A 16,069-nucleotide genomic window follows, 5' to 3' on the forward strand; every position below is an offset into this window, starting at 1 on the left:
GCACTATTTTATTTCTTTGGTTGTGTTGCTTTATTTCCGCCACTGGGTCGTCACTTTACTAAACATTTAACATTATTGTCCCCACTACACTTTTTTATAATAATTTATTCATTGCACATTTTACCGGACTGTTTCCAAGCGGCTAACGAGCAGGGATAGATGTCCCGCACTCCACGTCCTATAAACTATAGTCCCACATCTAATACTCTTCAACATTATTGCCTATATTATTGGATATTCCTTGATTATCCCTCTGTGAGGATCGTTTTGCCACAGGGAATCATTTATTACACCACTTGGTTGAGCCCGATATTTTAGATGAACTTAAGTACACTACCGACAGCTTTCACTGCATCATAATTAGTTAGCTCTCTTCTTATCTATTTTTTTTATCTTTCTGCGGTATCTACTTTTCCTTTCGTCTGTGTTTGTGTGTATCATTTTTTTTCTTTATTTCTCTCACTCAAGGAGGATACTGAACAGACGACTATCAATTGTTTTCGCGTAATGGACATGTTAAATTATTACCACGAATATGACCGTGGCAGGTATTTTTATTAATTTTCAGACGACATGAACCAACACGACCTACTGTGACCTTAAAAAAATTACCTTGAGATTGTTCGGTCAGGTTAAGTTAAATTTTGGTCACCTTCATGTAAAAAGTACCGATAAGTAAATGAATAACAAGTTAACAGTCGTATTCATAGTAAATTTTCCAACATTAGCCATCTTTCGCGGTTACCATGACAACGGCCAACAACACATGGCCGTCAGCAGAACCTGTTGATGTCGTGCGTCAATAATGCCAGCTTAATACAATCTGTGGTGGCTGGTGGGCGTGTGTCCTCCCCCTACAGCAGAAGCACCGTCTCCTCGTAATCGTTCGCTCCCAGAACCGAAAACAGACAGGAACGTTCCTCTTCAGTGACAAGGACTGTGATTCTCCGCTGAATAGCCACAGATATAAGAAGAGTGAACTTAATATAGAAAATAAAACTGCCATTTTCAGCCTGAGCGAAGTACAGCCGAAAGGTCAGCATCTGTGGGTCTGTTCTTATCTTTTTACATTTAATTTTTGCTCCTTAATATTCTCTTCCGTCACAACAAGAACACTTATGTTGATTTTGAGGCGATAGACAACTACATATTTTTTATAGATAAAAATATTTTCATTCATAAGAATCATCATACAAGTTCACATTGGCTCAGCATGGACATTATACAGTATAGGACAAATGCATGTAGTAGTATACAATTAGTTGATTTCACTAAGGATAGCCCAATAAAGCCGTTCAAGGGTTACTTCCACGGGTCCTGGACGGTGTTAAATATTAGCAATTCAGATAAATTTACATGACGGTGTTGTACTATTTGGGTTAAAAAATTTAATGCGTTCACTGGGAAAAGGATAGACGGTCCTGGGTCAACATATTATGGCGGGAAATTTTTATTAATTTTTCCAATTACACCTAAAAGACTACAGACTCATCAGAAAACATGTGGCCTATCACAACGTAAGTAACGTCACAATCTATCAATAGGTTAAAGCTGGCCAAAGGTGTTGGTGTAGCCTAGTAGTTATTAAATAATGGCGTACGCTTCATAATTTGGGAATAAACACCAAGGTATAGATTTTTCAAAGGGTTGTACGAATAATTGGTCCTTATTAATGAATAGCCTAAACTGGTTGAGACTGTAACTTTACGATATAACTTATTTTTACCACTAATTCGGACACAAAATTAGGGTCGAGTCTTTCCAAAGATTATGTACGTTACTGTAATTTTATTCTCAACCGATATGAAGTAAACGTATCTATTTATGACGTCTCGGTGTAATTTTCATTTCATTTTGGTCGTTACTTTTGTTCTCGAGGAAATCACTTGTTTACAGTCTTACATCTCCAAATATAAGAAATAGTCTACTTTGGAGTCTTGGAGAAACTGAGCCGAGTTATTGATGAAATTATAGTGTAGTTCCCCTCGTAATTTAGCTCTATGTAAACAAACCTGTGGTGCCAGTTTTTCATTTTTTTTTTAATATTGGGGCAATTTCTTTAGGCAAAAATATACCTTATATCATACTGGGGTCTATATTATTTTGCTAACCGCTTTTATGCAATTTCTGTATACGCAATGAATTCCAAACCATTTTTATCGAAAGAATTTAGTTATTCCCAAAACCAATTTACACCAGCATGAGGAAGCGTTATATAGTACAGTAATCACGGTGGTCGTTGTTTCGGTATACTAATTTAAAGCTTACGAGGGACATAAAACCAAAATAAACCGAAAAGAATAGAAATGAGCCTGAATCAAATTAAAGAACAAAAGTGAAACAAAGAAATGAGCTAAAATTAATTATAAAAATGGCGGAAAAAAAGTCCTATTGTTCATTTTGGATTAATATAAAGCAAATGCTCCAGAATCTACGGTAGGGCGAAATATATGCACACTACTGCTGTACATTCGTGGCCTAGTGATCACGGGGAAACTTAGTGCGTTCAATTTGTCTTTAATTGTCAATTTCAGCCAATTTATTTTTATAATATTTTTGTTAAGTTAGCTGAGAGGTAAACAGGCGTTGTTCTGGTTTGTTTTTAACGAAGCAAAGTTAAGCAGAATGGGTGCAGCCACAAAGTATATGCCCGTACTCGGTCAATATTAAGCGCACATGTAAAAAAATAACCACCAAACTTTAGCTCTATGTAAAAATTGTAGTCGTGCACGGGGAGGGGGCTTTTAGGTGAGCCCCCCCACCTATGTAGACGTACGGGACCATTCGATGGGCTATTTGCATAAACACACCAAACTCCAGTACTCTATCTTAAATATCGTTGACAAGGAAATAGTTTTGTTTTTGTTTTTTTAATGAGAGGGTGGAGGGAGGCTGCACATTGGGTCCAACCCCCCAAAATTCCACCGTGACATTGTTCTATAAAGGTATTAAGGAGAGCACTTAAGCCATCGAAAGCAAGTGTATTTTTTTTTTGCCATAATGCTTCAACTTCCGTTGTTATTAAAAGCCGTTCATTGATTCTTTGTATCCTCAGCCAACAACTTTTTCACGTTTCACATAAATCGAAATATATCATTTGACTACAACAAAACCTACCTCACGTGACTGAACTTTGAGAGGTCTTAGTTATATCAACTGAAAAATACATGAACTATCAGGTACCACAGCAAATAAATGTACAAGAAAACGCACCTGCCTACACAAACACACACAGACAACTACAAAAAAATTCTAATGATTTGTCTGCAGGCAGGGTCTGCTAATTCAGGGCCACAAGGGTCTAGTTACAGATACATAGTTGTTAATATGTCTATGGGTTCACGGTTGAATAGCCTGGCTGTCTGTGTAACTCTCGCGGCTGCGTTAGTGTTACATACACACGTATAAGTAAGTGTGCAATGTTTTAAACATCTCCATCAAGCTTTGTGTACGGTACCCCACACACGTATCGATCACCGCAGCAGAACACCTTTAACTAAGACAACATCATTTTAATATAGATGCCACCGAAGCTCTCTACCAACACGTACTGTACACACTATACTGTGTTACTGGCGGAAGTTCTTGTCTCTTTTAGGGTCTTTTTATGTACTGTATTACTTTATGATGGATTGTAGTGTTGTCATTATATATTATAGTGTGTATATATGATAAGTTACAGGCCCGTCTTTAGGCTCCTTATTAGTGGTAGTAGTAGTAGTAGTAGTAGTAGTAGTAGTAGTAGTAGTAGTAGTGTTATGTTTCTTGTTCTCATTATCATTATCGATGCTCTTTCAATACCGTGATTGGTATTGTTTTTATTATAATTGTTTATAATAATTCTTCTCTGGCAGGTGGCTCGGCACACGCCTACAGGTAACTAATATCGGGCGACAACGTAGACTGTAGATAGATACCTTTAAAAGCTTTCCCATTATTCTGAAAATTATAGACACATGCCCTGATTCATGATCTATTTTGGTCTTCCCTCAAAGTAAGAATGTGAAAGCATTTTTGCTCCCATATAAATATTCCTCTTTAGACTGTAACAACAAAGACAAGACTTCCTTATGCATAAAACGTCGGAAAGACTGAGTTTTAGCGCTAAAAGATCACAACATGTGAGACAATAATGACAAGATGTTGAGTCGTAATAACGGGGCGTCGGGGCTACCCGCCAAAATTACGCGGGAAATTTAGCCGCCACCAATGACGTCACTACAACAGCAAAGTCCGGCGGTGCGCCGTGGGCGTGCCAGGGGCAGATCACAGAGCCAACCCGCATCTACACGCCCATTATCCATTACACCCCACAACAACGGCCACACCACGCCCGCGAGTGTAGGGAATCGTACAGGGAGGAAGGAGTGGACTATACACGGCGTGAGCACCAGAAGGCACCACTCCGCACAGCCAGACCCAAAGGTACAGTAGCCTACCTCTTAACGTATTGTTTTTATTGTTTCTTTTCATTTGTAATCGTTCTCACATTTTGAAACCTTTTGTTCTTAACACATCACCACTTTTCCTTTTAGTAAACATTGAGTGTAAATGCCACGTCTTGATATGTCTAATATGGTAATGGAGAGAAGGGAACAAGGTGTGAAACCATTCATAGTCGACCACATCAGAGATACAGCTAAATGATACTAGTTAAACATGGCAGGGTGACCACTGACCACTACAAGTTATGTATAGATGTCAGTGAGGACAGGTTATGTGTATGTATCGTACACGTGAATACATAGTTTAGCGTGGTAGTATAAACAATTGGTAAGGACACATTGTACTTGTAGGCCTACCCAGGAGACCGCCGAAGTCTGGGATCTCCAGCGCCGTCATCCTGCGGTTCGACATCGTCATCAGTGCGGACTGTCGAGGCCTTCACGCCCGCTTCCCGCATGCGGGGGGCCAGGGTGAGCGGCCCCCCCAAACTAGGGGTGTTCCGCCCTCGTCCAGCGCCCCCCACCACCTTCAGGAGGATGTATGAGCGTGGTGACGTGCCCGTGACTCTCCACCATGACCACCACGGCCACAACCTCCGCTGGAAAGTGAGTGTACGGGTGTAGGGGGAGTGAGTGGTAGTCGTGGTAATGGTGGTAGTGGTGGTAGTGAGTGGTAGTGGTGGTAGTCGTGGTAATGGTGGTAGTGGTGGTAATGGTGGTAGTGAGTGGTAGTGGTGGTAGTGAGTGGTAGTCGTGGTAATGGTGGTAGAGGTGGTAGTGGTGGTAATGGTGGTAGTGGTGGTAATAGAGAGGGGAGACTTCTACAGTCCACTGAACGTGACATTATGTGTGGCATTTACCTGAGACCATCACGACACTGTAGCTCAGGGGAGAAGGGCGTAGGTGAGGAGAAGAGGCTGGCGTGAGGGGAAGGCTGGGGTGAGGGAAGAGGGGGAGGGGGGGGGGGAAGAGGCTGGGTAGGGGGGCTAGGGTGAGGGGGAGAGGCTGGCGTGAGGCTAGGGTGGGGGAAGGAGGCTGGGGTGGGGGGGAGGCTGGGGTGGCTGGCGTGGGGGAGGGGAAGAGGCTGGCGTGAGGGAGGGAGGGAGTGGGTGAGGGGAGGGCTGGGGTGGGGGAAGGGAAGGCTGGGGTGGGGAAGAAGCGTGGGTAGAAGGGGCTGAGGGGAAAAAAGGGTAGGCTGGGTGGGGAAGAGGCGTGGGTGAGGAAGAGGCGTAGGTGAGGGGAAGAGGCATAGGTGAGGGGAAGAGGCGTATGTGAGGGGAAGAGGCTGGCGTGAGGGGAAGGAGTGAGGCAGGTGAATAGGTCACGAGAGACGAACATTAACTCCCTCCCGCTGGTCAAGGATCACCATTAACCTTAATTAAGAAGAGTTAGGCAGGAGGCCCAGGTGTCACAGCGAAGCAATCTAACCTAACCTGACCTAACATACCCTGACCTAATCAAACGTAACCTAACTATCCTGACCTAATCTAACGTAACCTAACCTAAACTAGCTATACCTAACTTAACCTAACCCAACTGAACCTCGAAGCTAACTAGATGTAACTAAATCTAAATGTACCTAACCTAACCTATGTCGTATAACCTAACCTAACCCACCTATAACCTAACCTCATGAACTTAGTCAAAAATTACCTATAACCTAACCTAACCTCATGAACTTAGTCAAAAACTACCTATAACCTAACCTAACCTACCCTGAGTGTGTACAATAACCAAATTGACCTCTAATCGTTGTGGCAAATTGTTCAAGGCTTTGATGTGTACTGCCCGGCTCCTGCTATATACTGGTCATTAATTACATGATGGGGAGAACCAATCATGTTTAAAACGCATATGTAACGTGTATGTAACGTATTTGTAACGTGTATGTAACGTGTATGTAATGTGTTTATAACGTGTATGTAACGTGTATGTAACGTGTATGTAATGTGTTTGTAACGTGTATGTAACGTGTATGTAACGTGTTTTCCCTTATGACGCGATCAGTGGCCGTCAGTTTGATTGACTATAACACTTCCTCCACCTATACCTCTGCCTCCTTTTCTATCTACCCATCTCCATTCTTCCATCCTTCTCTCATTGAACTCCTTCCCTAATTTAACCTCTTCCTTCTTCTCTCTTTTTCTTCTTGCGTTTCTCTCATTCTTTATCACTTGGCTTCAACAACTAAGTATTCCATCAACAATTAATTCTGAATTACGGAAGATATTATATTGTTCACCTGTGTTTTATATGTATGTCGTTAATAACCCGTTACGTCGTGTACTGCAGGTGGAGGTGGAGAAGTTGGATTACCACCACTACCTGCCTCTGTTCTTCGACGGACTGAGGGAGACGACCCACCCTTACGACTTCTTCAGTAGGGCGGGTATCAGGGACCTGCTAGCCCGCGGGGGTGACAAGATCCTCCCCGTCATTCCCCAGCTCATTCTCCCCATCAAGAGTAAGTACCTGGGTGGGGAGGGAAAGTAGCGAGTTGACCTGAAGATTAAGCACCCCAAGCTAATTTCACCTGGAGATTAAACATCCTAATTCCTTAACGTAACATAACTTAACCTAATCTAACACCCCTCTCTCCATTTAACTAGGGTTCCTATTTTTCATAAGATCCTCGTATGTTTATTTTTGTACTGACTCGACCTTATCCTCAACATATTCTAAATTAATGCATTTTTTTCTTTTTGTCACACACACACTGGGTCATTTAGTCACAAATTTTACTGTTTACTTATCAGTTATCACCTTCCTAACTATAATCCACGATAAAATAGGATGTTTGGTGTGGGACCGTTATAGTAGGGTGAAAATCCAGCACCAAACTGTCGCTAATATTAGAGCAAGATAACATAGGCCCTCCGCGGCTAAAGACAACATCCGCTTGTTGTCGTGTGTGTACCGACCCATTATGGCAAATTTATCTCCCCCCATCTGCTTCCTCACCTCCCCTTCCTCCCTCCCTCCTAATCGTCTATCGAGATCAAAGGAACAAACTAACAGAAACATTAGCCCGCCAAAATGAACATCGTGTATTGTGATCCTCTTTTGTTTGTAATCATAATCAAAGGAATCACCCAAATACTGTATACCCAAACATTGGTGTTTTCTCTAGTTATATTACTTTATTATTATTGTTGTTGTTATTCTAAGGATTTTGAATATCAATGGGGAAAAATCATGCTTTTATATTTGGGCATTTTTGTCGTATAAAATGAACCACCTAAAATCATCAGCAGCAATCATCCAAATACAGTACACCGAAATATATTGTTTATTGGTTTTATCTGTTTTTATAGTACAGTAGCCTACGTTTCTTAGGGCAAATAGGGAAAAAATCATACGGTAATTGTTAGCATTTGGGTGATATGTGCCATATGAAATGAATCACTACATATTACTTCGATTAACTGTGTAATGCGGTATTATAAATATATGTACAGTACAGTACGTATACTGGTACATGTAGCATAACTTTAAACTCGCCCCTCTAACATTCTCATACAATTTTCAGGCACCTCCACGAACACGTCCTCGCCCCTGAAAGCATTGCAGTAAACAAACGATAACATTGTAATGCTTAAACATGTTTAAAGGTTTCGTTGCTGTTACATTTGTTTTATCACATACAGTATATAGTTACAGTACATCTCTTGTAATCTTTTATTGTTAATTGATGGAAGTGTACATTGTTAACCATGTTACGCGCTTATAGACCTTAAAGACTGCAGGAATAGGATTATAACGTAAACGTTAGATCATAACTTTTATGGTTATATTCAGTTAGTTTATATTAAATTATTTTTAAAATAATATATTTTCACACATTGAAAGAAACAGAGCATCACAGCCCACGAAAATTTTTATGAGATGACAGATTGTATCTGCAGAACTGTGTATGTTGGTGAATTGAGCTTATTAGGGGCCGTCAACCATGACAAAATTTAACTTTCACATTTGTAATATTATTATGGTTATGGGTCTACTCAAGCATAAAATAATTAACTCATGATAGATACATTACTTGATATTCACATTGGCTTGAAAGACATGGTGTGAGGGTGTGAAGAATACGAGGTCCCTGGATTACACATAAAAGGCTCCCCACCACGCACACACGGTTCGTAGTTTGTAATGTTATCACTGTTTCAACACTGTATTAGCTTGTATTATTATCTATCCAGTTATGGTGGTCAGTGTTGGAAAAGTACCGCAAACAGAACCGCTTACCCTAAACCCTGTAGTAGTTATGGTCACCTATAATTGGGGTGCAGGCCTTTAGGCAAATAGGTAAAATATTAGATATGACGAAAATGTAAGCTTTGGAAATCAAACTCAATTTATTACATTTCTCTTTCTCTTAAAGTGGATTTGATTTCCAGAACTCTGCATTTTGTACTTCTATGTAAATAAGCACTTCCCTACAGGCGCCCTAAACACCCGCGACGTGAGGGTGATCTGCACGGTGCTGAAGGTCCTGCAGGAGTTAGTCATGTCGGCGCCTTTAGTGGGGGAGTCCCTCGTGCCCTACTACAGGCAGATCCTCCCCACACTGAACCTCTTCAAGCACAAGAACGGTAAGTACAATACCTGCATCGTTTGTGTCTGCCCCCGCACTCTCCACACACACACAAACACACACATTGGGACCTAAAACATTATCGCGTGAACTATCAATCACTGAAATGAACCCTCAATTGTATAAAAAAAAGATACAAGTAATTTAGGTTAAGTTTCTGTGCAACTTTTATGCCGCAATGGCCGCCATATTTGTGTCCTGTTTATTTACTTGTTAATGACGGAACACTGAACGATTGTCTTCAGTGAGGTTTTATTTATCTAGACTATATTCATCCCTGAGTTTCTTGTTTATAAATGTAGTTTGTCATTTTGAATAATTTACATATGTATTGATTAATATGATGAGCGTTTGATGAAATATTATTTTACAGTTAATTCAGGGGACGAGATCGACTACTCACAGCAACGGAGAGAGAACCTGGGAGACTTGATCCAGGAGACACTGGAGATACTAGAGAGACATGGAGGCCGAGACGCTTATATTAACATCAAGTACATGGTGCCCACCTACCAGTCCTGTGTCATGAACTGAAGAAGGAAGTCCTGTCCACACCGCAACTGGGTCCTGATTGGTAACCCTTCAAGTCGTAGGAGTTGGTTGTTGCTAAATGCGTTGTGATGTCACATCGAGAAATATACGGCCATTGCTTTTTTTTTTTCGATGTTTGGTATATCGCTGTTGTCTTTTTCATCAAGAAACATTAATGTTTTCCTGATTTTTTAAAGTTGTATTAGAGATTGCAAATAAATTAAAAGCTATTGAATTAAGTCTGACATAACGATCACGTCAAACTTATACGATTATTGTAATGATCGCAAAGTGTTAACACAAGACCGTCAGTTTTAAAAGATTCTTACGTTGAAATGTGTCTTGACGGGGAATAAGAGAATTCGTTACAGAAGAGCAGCTTCAAAATTGTGGCCACCGTCTTTAAGTTAGAGCCAGTAGGGTCTCACACCCTCGTTTAGAAGAGAAACATATTAACGTATTAACCTTTGACAATCTGAGGCCTGATTTTTTACTATACTTAATATTCACGCTATGTTATCACCTATGATGTCATATTTCGATATTCTCTTCAATATCAGCTCCACAGTTTATGGCTCTCACGTTGTTATCTAAAATTACGCTTTGTTATCATATCCTTACTGCATTTATTGCGTCAACATATTCTCAGAAATACTGATAATGATTCAGGACCTGCACATGTGCATCATGGAGACTGTACAGTACTGTAAAGAGGTGAAAATTAAGGCAATAGCAGATAAAAGCCGACTTTAGTTGTGTTGAAGGAAAAGTAAACGTATTGAGTGAATTATAATTATAGTGTATACAGGTACGGTCTATCATTGTGTGTAGTGTATATTATGTTGGTTTATTGATTCACAGAATATGTGTAGGTTAATAACTTAGTGTACAAGCTTGTATCAGATGTTGATTCTTGTAAGTGAATATATTCTATGTACGTACTGCATTTATTGATAGGTGGATCAAAGAAAGCGGATATTAGTTAATGATCAAGTGTGTCAAACATGGTCAACAGTTAGATTAAAAATACCGAACACAAGGAGAAATGGCTCCGATTTCATGTACTAATAGCTACATGATAGGTTACAGGAATAGTAACTCAGGATATATAGCGGGCTTAAAGCCACGACTTATACTGTAGGTAGTTGAAAGTTATCAAATTATGGGCACATTAATGTTAAAATGTGCCATTACGCTTTGACAACTAAGGTGTTCAAGAGCGAATTTTAGGTTAGTAAATACACTAGTCATAAACATATAGATAATGAAAATAGATACAGCGTCTTGAAATATTATAGCGGTGACGTAAGGCACAACGAGTTTAGAATCAGCTGAGAGTTGTCGAAAGTCACAACTGTGGTCGACAAATTGGACAGTGTTAAAAAAATGTGTTACGAATGACACCTCTACACCGTCAGATCTTTTAAGCTAGACGACCCTCTCCTAACCTAACGAACTTTAGGTAAATTGGGTAGGTTAGGATAGTTGCGGTTGGTTAGTTAGTTTCATCTGAAAGAAATGGTTAAACGATTGTATTCATGAATGTTCTTTTGACATAGACCATTTTGCCCATGGATTTTTAAAGGGTAAATGCTATGTTATCGGAACGTTATCATTTTCGTGGTTTAGGTAAGTTATCCTCCAAGTCGTTAATATTCCGATATTTGTAACGTTATCCTCCGCCTATACTTGACAGGTAGACTAAGGTGTAGACCCTAGGTAAGTCGGCTGTCTTCCGTAGGATACAATTACGTATCTTAAAGTTCCTCTCATCCTCAAAACTGTGGATTTGTGTAGCAAAATAGTCCCTGAGAAGACCTAAGGCTAGTAACTAATAGTTAACTAGTACACGCAATATAGCCTCGTGGAGGCCATTAATCTAGTAACATATAGTAAAATGTATTAACTGTTGAATAACTGATTTCTCAATTAGTATAATTTATTTTAACTAAAACATCATTTAATAAATGAAACGTGAGATCGTCAAGAACCATCACTACAGTAGAAAATGGATATCAACACATAACCTCATCTAGTAGATAAACTCATGTAGTAGCTCGCCATAACTTGACAATGACTATTATTTGTTTTATGTTTGCTGTCATAAATGGTTAAATAATACACAGGCTAAATTCATACCTGGGTCAAGCAACGGTCTTAAGAGCTACAGTAGATTGCTATAATCCCAGTACAGTTTATCAATATGTTCTCTGGTCTAAAAGTTTCAATATTTTAATCACAATAATAGTAAATAAAAACGTTAATTATATTATTTCATCTTAAGAGTGCCATATAAATAATTACACCATAATATTTTCAAAATTATCTCGTAACTCAGCAGCGTTTGTTTACATTTTAGAGATAAATAAAATAAAATGTTCTTCATTAATTATTTCATCTGCGTAACAGACTTTGACGTTCACAAATCTGCACATTATGCACACACGTATTTAACAGGAGACGAGGTATGTATGTATACCTGTGTGCACATAGGTGTACACTAAAATAGGTTGCATGACAGATTTTACGAATTACTAAGCGGCCAAAGGTAACTGATTTCCGTAGTTAAGGTGAACAGGGTACAAATGAGGATATAATAGGGCTCACAGTGATGATGTAATAGGGTGCACAGTGATGTAATAGGGTACAAATGAGGATATAATAGGGCGCACAGTGATGATGTAATGGGATGCAAAGTGGTGTAATAGGGCGCACAGTGATGTAATAGGGTGCACACCGAGGATATAATAGGGTGCACAGTGATGATGTAATAGGGTGCACAGTGATGATACAATAGTGCACACTGAGGATATAATAGGGTGCACAGTGCGATCAGTGCACAGTGCAGTTATAAGAGGGTGCACAGTGCGGTCATAATATGGTGCACAGTGATGACATACTGTTGTAATTAAACACAAAACATGATACAAATCCACTGCCTTTATATCACTGCAGGTCAAGATTTCAGGTTAATAAAACACCCATCCATAAGTTTATATATACGCAATGTAGTAAATCTAAATGTCCTTATAGGTGTATCTACGGTAACTATTTGTATACAGCGGTCGTACTAGATTTGCTTCTTGTATCACGAAACCATTCGACTTGTGCCGTAAGCATTAATGGGCTAATTACCCCTTCTGGTACAATTCATAATAGATGTGTTGAGTATCTCTCCTTAAGGCATTTATTAGTTTAACACTTATTGAAAAAAGACAGTTATTTCATGGCCTTTTTATAGAATTTGTTAGTCCTTGAATTTTATATACTGTATATATATATATTTTATATTTAACACCAGGTAGGAGACAAAAGGCACAATGATCTCTGGAAAAAAGTTTTGTACCTTAATTCGTTTCCCAACTGATGTTTAAATGAACGAGGATCTAGTTAACCTATATTCTTACAGTGTTCATAATAATGTGTTATTTTACTGGTGCCAGAAATTTTATTAATTTTATGAGTAAAGTTTGTTAGTATAGACATATTATATTAGTTTATTGGAACCTATTTACCGACAAGGGGACAGTAAGAGTATGTTAATTTATCATTGGAATTTCCTAGTCATATTTTATCATTGCCATTTCCTAGTTATATTTCACAATTGCCATTTCCTAGTTATATTTTATCATTGCCATTTCCTAGTTATATTTTATCATTGCCATTTCCTAGTTATATTTCACAATTGCCATTTCCTAGTTATATTTTATCATTGCCATTTCCTAGTTATATTTTATCATTGCCATTTCCTAGTTATAGTCTAACATCGGTATTTCCTAATTACAATATGTATTTGTTAGTGGCCATTAATAACCGTCCGTGTGATAAGTTAACGCGAGAGGCAATAATTTTAACATGCTAGACTTGGTGATAGACGTGTAATGAGTTTTTCTGAACATATTGCACACTGTGATGTTTAAATAGACATTGTTGACAAGTTTGCGTTTTATATATTCCCTTCTGAACCTTCCTAGCATGAATCGAGAAGGCTGCTGGCGTACGTTCTTTAACCTTTTTCTTGCTACATCAAAATAAAATCGACAGGATAAATACCAATATTATCTATCTATTTTCATGCATATGTCATTAAAAGAGTGTAATTTTTTTAACTGATAGATATAAAACCAGCCCTCGGGTAAGTGCATAACGCTCAAAAAAGTATTTTGCGTGAAACAATGTTTTTATCCACCTATACATGATACATACGTTTATGCATTCCTTTAGCCATACATATATTCGTGTATTAATTCATTCGTACATATGCTCATGCATGCACTCGTCCACACACACACACACATATATATATATATGTGTGTGTAATCGCATTCATCTATTCTTATATACTTACTTCCACGTCTTCATTTATATATACATCCATGAGCATAAATTGGTATTCATCAATCTATACATATATGCTTTTTTTCTTTCTTTCTTTTACGGGGAATAGTCCACCCGGGCACAGGTCATTGACCTACAAAGGGGCCTAGGGGGTGAAAAAATAAGAGTAAAAATAAATTAAAAATAGAAAAGAAAAAGATTATATTAATCTACACCACAAAGATGCAAGAAAACCACCTTTTAAAGTGAGACAGATTGTATGAGGATGGAAACGCAGAAGAAGGCAGAGCATTCCACACTTTGGCTGTGTGAGGAAAGAAGGATGTACTATAACAAGTTATTCTAGTCACGAATCTATTGTGACCGACAGCCACAGAGAAACTGTGGGCACCGCGGGCAAGACGAGTGCTTTTATCCATTCATCCATGCATGAAGCTTGGAAACATCTCAGAGGGCATTACTGTACTTAATCGAATATTTACAGTATACCTGGAGCTGGCGGATGCTCGACCCACTTGGGGTCCCAGCCCAAGGTTGAAGAAGCCACAAGTTCAGAAACTTGTCAGGGCAAACTTTTTTGAAGTGAGAATTAATAGTAAACTCTTGGAACAACCTGCCAAGAGTGTTGTGACGGGCAACGGGAGACCTAATTCAGGTGTATAAGCATCTCAAGGGGTGCTACTCAGTCGAGTGTCCTTACTTGGAGCTGACGGACGCTCGCCCACAAAGGGGTCACAACTCCAGATTGAAAAAGCCGCAAGTCCAGAAAACTGTGAGGGCAAACTTTTTCGGAGCGAGAGTTGTGAACTCTTGGAACAATCTACCAGAAAGTGTTGTGACGGCACCGAGTGTGAGCCCTTTCAAGACAAGACTTGACCATCACTGGAGCGGGTTCAGGTACATTCAGGAGCCGGTGCATGCCCAGCACTTGCCAACAGTGCGTAACAGAGACGTGACCGATCGCCCAAGCGGCTAACGAGCCGATCTTTTGGTGAAGAGGATAAAAGTAAAGGAAAAGTAATCAGAGACGTGACCGATCGCCCATGCGGCTAATGAGCCGATCAGTGGTGAAGAGGATAAAAGGAGTATATGTTACAACTTTGTCTGGTATATGTGAGAGTTAATACTCCTTGAATTAGATTTTCGGTTCTATTCATTGACCTACCTTCCAATCTCCCTCAGTTATAGGTAACCAGGACGGGTGAAGGAAGCCAGTGGCCTGTGAGACTACCATTCTCTTCCACTGAGAAACTTGTTGTCATAAGGTTATTACTGTACTGCGCTTCAACAATGAAGGTCTTTCAGCGCGTAACAAGGTTAATAATACACAAGTCCAAGAACATAAAAAAAAATGTGAGGTAAAACTTTCTGTGTATTGGGAAAATAGCTGAACACGTTTTCTCTATTTCGTCTAAGGTTCAGATGCATTCTGAGGCCAGTGCATAATTATCCAGTACTTGCCAACAATACATAACAGAGACTATGAACAAATAGCCCAAGCACATAACCTAGATAATAAGGAGAGGATAAAAAAAGATACATGTCCAGAAAGATATCGTACGCAAGACGGTTTTATTTTGTTTCTATGTTTACAGCGGTTGAGCTCGCATACAGAGCCATGAAATGAAGCCAACTCTTATATTTGCGCGCTGAGGCAAACCTCCTTGTGCATTAATATGGCGGCACCTATTACTAAAAACCTACTCTTGACTATCTGATCACGAGGTAGCCATTGGTTTACTCGTTGACTTTATATCCTTGAGTATTATCCCGACCCATTAGTTTAAATAAAAGTATACATGGAGTAACTTGGATAAATATGCACATTGGTCCAGTACATAGTCCTTGCATGCATACAAATATTGGACATAGACAGTGGTGATATACAAATAATGGTTAAAAGTAAGTCGACTCGACCAAGGATAGCCCAAGAGAACTAACAAAAGTTTATTATCTTTGAGGTTCGTGAGCTTTTGTCGGTTATATCCGTTGGGGTCCTAACTAGGCGACCATTAGGCACAAAGTTTATTAGCGTCTGATTGTGTGAGTGATGTCAAATAATGAATAAAATTGTCATGATGAGACAAAGTCACAAATTAACGCCACATTGGGGTAAATAAGAGAACGATAATGAAAAAAAAAATATGGTGGGTGGTGGAGC

General features: G+C 39.3%; 1 protein-coding gene across 2 annotated transcripts; it reads left to right on the forward strand.

Moving 5' to 3' along the window:
* Nucleotides 1-781: 781 nt before the first annotated feature.
* On the forward strand, nt 782-13,507 carry LOC121855546 (parkin coregulated gene protein homolog). 2 transcript variants are annotated; one of them, XM_042350538.1, is made up of 7 exons: nt 782-1,035; nt 3,855-3,876; nt 4,043-4,425; nt 4,797-5,051; nt 6,738-6,909; nt 8,888-9,037; nt 9,413-13,507. In XM_042350538.1, the coding sequence occupies exons 3-7, from the start codon at nt 4,210-4,212 to the stop codon at nt 9,571-9,573; spliced, it is 954 nt and encodes a 317-aa protein (XP_042206472.1). In that variant the 5' UTR covers nt 782-1,035; nt 3,855-3,876; nt 4,043-4,209; the 3' UTR covers nt 9,574-13,507. The 2 variants fall into 2 exon arrangements, with proteins under 2 accessions (XP_042206472.1, XP_042206471.1); XM_042350537.1 differs by having other exon boundaries at nt 3,855-4,425.
* The last annotated feature ends 2,562 nt before the right edge of the window (nt 13,508-16,069 follow it).

The sequence above is a fragment of the Homarus americanus genome, unplaced genomic scaffold (assembly GCF_018991925.1).
Source record: "Homarus americanus isolate GMGI-L3 unplaced genomic scaffold, GMGI_Hamer_2.0 scaffold48406, whole genome shotgun sequence".
Classification (NCBI taxonomy): Eukaryota; Metazoa; Arthropoda; class Malacostraca; order Decapoda; family Nephropidae; genus Homarus; species Homarus americanus.

What these genes read in the sequence shown, in the direction of transcription:
- LOC121855546 (XM_042350537.1), top strand. Translation starts at nt 4,210, where the DNA reads ATGACGTCACTACAACAGCAAAGTCCGGCGGTGCGCCGTGGGCGTGCC. An exon ending in GCCACAACCTCCGCTGGAAA is followed by an intron (nt 5,052 to 6,737) that starts GTGAGTGTACGG and finishes CGTGTACTGCAG; the next exon opens with GTGGAGGTGGAGAAGTTGGA. An exon ending in GCTCATTCTCCCCATCAAGA is followed by an intron (nt 6,910 to 8,887) that starts GTAAGTACCTGG and finishes ACTTCCCTACAG; the next exon opens with GCGCCCTAAACACCCGCGAC.